The sequence below is a fragment of the Penaeus vannamei genome, chromosome 20 (genome assembly GCF_042767895.1).
Source record: "Penaeus vannamei isolate JL-2024 chromosome 20, ASM4276789v1, whole genome shotgun sequence".
Classification (NCBI taxonomy): Eukaryota; Metazoa; Arthropoda; class Malacostraca; order Decapoda; family Penaeidae; genus Penaeus; species Penaeus vannamei.
Genome location: NC_091568.1, coordinates 130,001 through 132,500, shown reverse-complemented (window position 1 = coordinate 132,500; position 2,500 = coordinate 130,001). Strand labels below are relative to the sequence as shown.

General features: G+C 55.6%; 1 protein-coding gene across 1 annotated transcript in view; it reads right to left on the bottom strand.

The window, feature by feature from the left end:
* The window catches only part of LOC113817324 (uncharacterized), a 52,461-nt gene that overhangs the window by 84 nt on the left and 49,877 nt on the right, over positions 1–2,500 (bottom strand). Inside the window, exon 2 of the mRNA XM_027369351.2 lies at positions 1–2,500. This exon is cut by the window's left edge and continues 84 nt beyond it; it is cut by the window's right edge and continues 692 nt beyond it. Within this exon, the coding sequence (XP_027225152.2) occupies positions 412–2,500 (2,089 nt within the window). The 3' untranslated portion in view covers positions 1–411.

Sequence of the window (2,500 nt, the reverse complement as noted above, 5' to 3'; positions counted from 1 at the left end):
AGATAATCTGTACACAACAATAAACATTCATTATGACGTGTCCAAAAAACAACAATGTTCAAACACGGCAAAACGCAAAACATGTATGCAATGTTTCGCTGGTGCTTCTCTTGCATACAGCAGAAAGTCCGATAAATAGATTCAATGTACATTAAAAATACTGCATCATTTGTCCATCATGATGACTCATACTATACAGAAGCAAGAAGTCGGTATTGCTAAGAAACGTATTATACAATAAAATCTTCTACAATATTACATTATGTTACAGATGCATCTAATGCGTGCTGACTTAGCCATCTGAATATATTCAATATGTAAAATAGCTATATACATATATTCAATTATGACAAGATTTTACACAGACACTTGGGTATTCCGTCTCCCACATGTGAACATGTGAGGACTTTTCTATGCGTGAGTAAATCTATAAATGGCTATTTTGTGTTTGCGGGGGCTACGAATCTCAAGCAACGATGTATGATGCTGAAGACAATGCTTCACCAGATACTTGTTTTCGTAGAATCGCGCAGAACACACACCGCACCCGTACTGTGGTCTCAGAAGGTAGAGCAAACCACGGTGTCTTGACCCGATGTGACCGCTCAGGGACTCGTTATCGCAGAATTTGACCCGGCACGTGTTGCAGCGGAACATGCGCAGCGGGGAGTACAACTTGAGGTGCGTGAAGGGGGACACGTCGGATCCGTGGTCTTCCTCTTTGTCCAACACAGCTGGGTGGTTCTCCTCCTGCTGCATCATCTCGGTGTTCCCTGGGCATGTGTGCGTGCCCGAAGGAGGGGGGAGGTCAGGCACCCGCGGCACAGCTACAGGCCTCGGCCGACGGTAAGTCCTTGTGGCAGCAGTTGGGACGACCTCGCCCGGGCCAGCCTGATGTCCGTCCGTGATCAGCTTCTTGGCTCCGTCAACGATCTTGCTTGCCCCTGAGACAAAGCTGCTAAGCTCCCGTTCTCCAATGTTCTCCTTGTCTCTCTTCTTGAAAGCCTTTCTTGAGCGTAGGCCTAGGCCCAAACGCCTCCTCTTCCTCTGCCCTCCAGCTTTCTCGTTGAGGTCCATGAAGTCCGCCGCGGAGAGGCTGTCGACGCGGATGGGGATAGTCCTCCTCGAACCGTCCTCACACACCTCTTGGCCTTGCATCTGCTGCATCTGTTGAAGCTGGTGGTGGTTCTGGTAATTCTGTTGCTGCTGCTGTTCGTTCGCGAGGCGCTCCGGGGTGCTCTGTTCTGGTGACTCGGGTATAAAGACCTCTTCACTGGTGACCGGGGGGACACTGAACCGCAACTCACGCTTTACACTGGGCTTTCGACTCAATCCACTCTGGTGTCGCAGAATACCTTTGCTTGTTGAAACGGGCAAATGCTTTTGATTTTCCTTTACATTTGCTTGCGCTGGTGCTGGCTGAGTTAGCTCCTTTGCTCCTGTTCCCTGGGGTCGCGGTGGTGGCGGCGGCATCGGGGACCTGAACTTGCCACGGTGGGACGACCACGTGGCGTCCAGATCCAAGGCCTCCATATTTCTGCCAGACGCCCCCGTGGCCAGCGACATCGTGCCCATCTTGTTACTCAGCCCGGGGGTGGAGGTCACGCCCGGGCGAAACGAGACGAGTTGAGACAAGTCCCCTGACGACAGACTGCGAAGGGACTCTGCTGACGCCCCGCTGGTAAGAGGCTTGAACTTGGCATTGACCATGCCCTCGAAGTCGGAGAGGTGCAGCTGCTGCATGTGGTACAGCAGCACCTGTTCGCCCGTTTTGCCATGTGGAACCTTCTTGGTGCAGAAAGGACACTGAATGCCGGCTGTGTCGGACATTATGCAGTTGTTCTTCTCCAAAATCTCAATGACCGACGCTCTGTGGAAGTCGATCAGATGCTTTGGCAGGACCGAGTTGTTGAAGAACCGCGCTTGGCATATGGGGCAGAACTGCAGCTGCACCTGGCCGGGGCGACTCTCCACCATGGTGTTGAGTTCCTCGCGATGGACCTTGTGGATGTGGCTGCCCAGACTCTTCTCGTAGCCGAAGTACCGCGGGCAGAAGGGGCAGAAGATATTCCGCGGCTGGTGGCCGGCGTACGTGGCCAGCTTGTTGGCGAGGTCGGCCAGGACGGAGCCGTTGAAGGGGCTGGGGACCTGGGGGCTCTTGATGTACGGCGAGCTCATCTCCACGTAGCCGGGGGAAGGGCGGTGCGAGGAGGGCGTCTGCGGCTCCTGGAACGAGCGCCTCAGTTCCTCGCACTCGCTGTCACTGAGCGAGTCCCTCTCCTCGCTCGACCCCGTCCAGATCTCGATGTAGCTGTGGTGGAGGCGGTGGGGCGCCCCGCCCCCGCCCCTCGGGGTGGAGGGCGCGCTGTTGCTGCCGCACGCGGAGGCGTTCAGTCTCTCCTTCTGCGGGGACATGCGGCTGGCGGCGGGCAGGGGCACGTTCATGTAGAGCGGCTTGGGCGTCGGCAGCGAGGGGGCCGACGCGGCAGACAGGACGGGC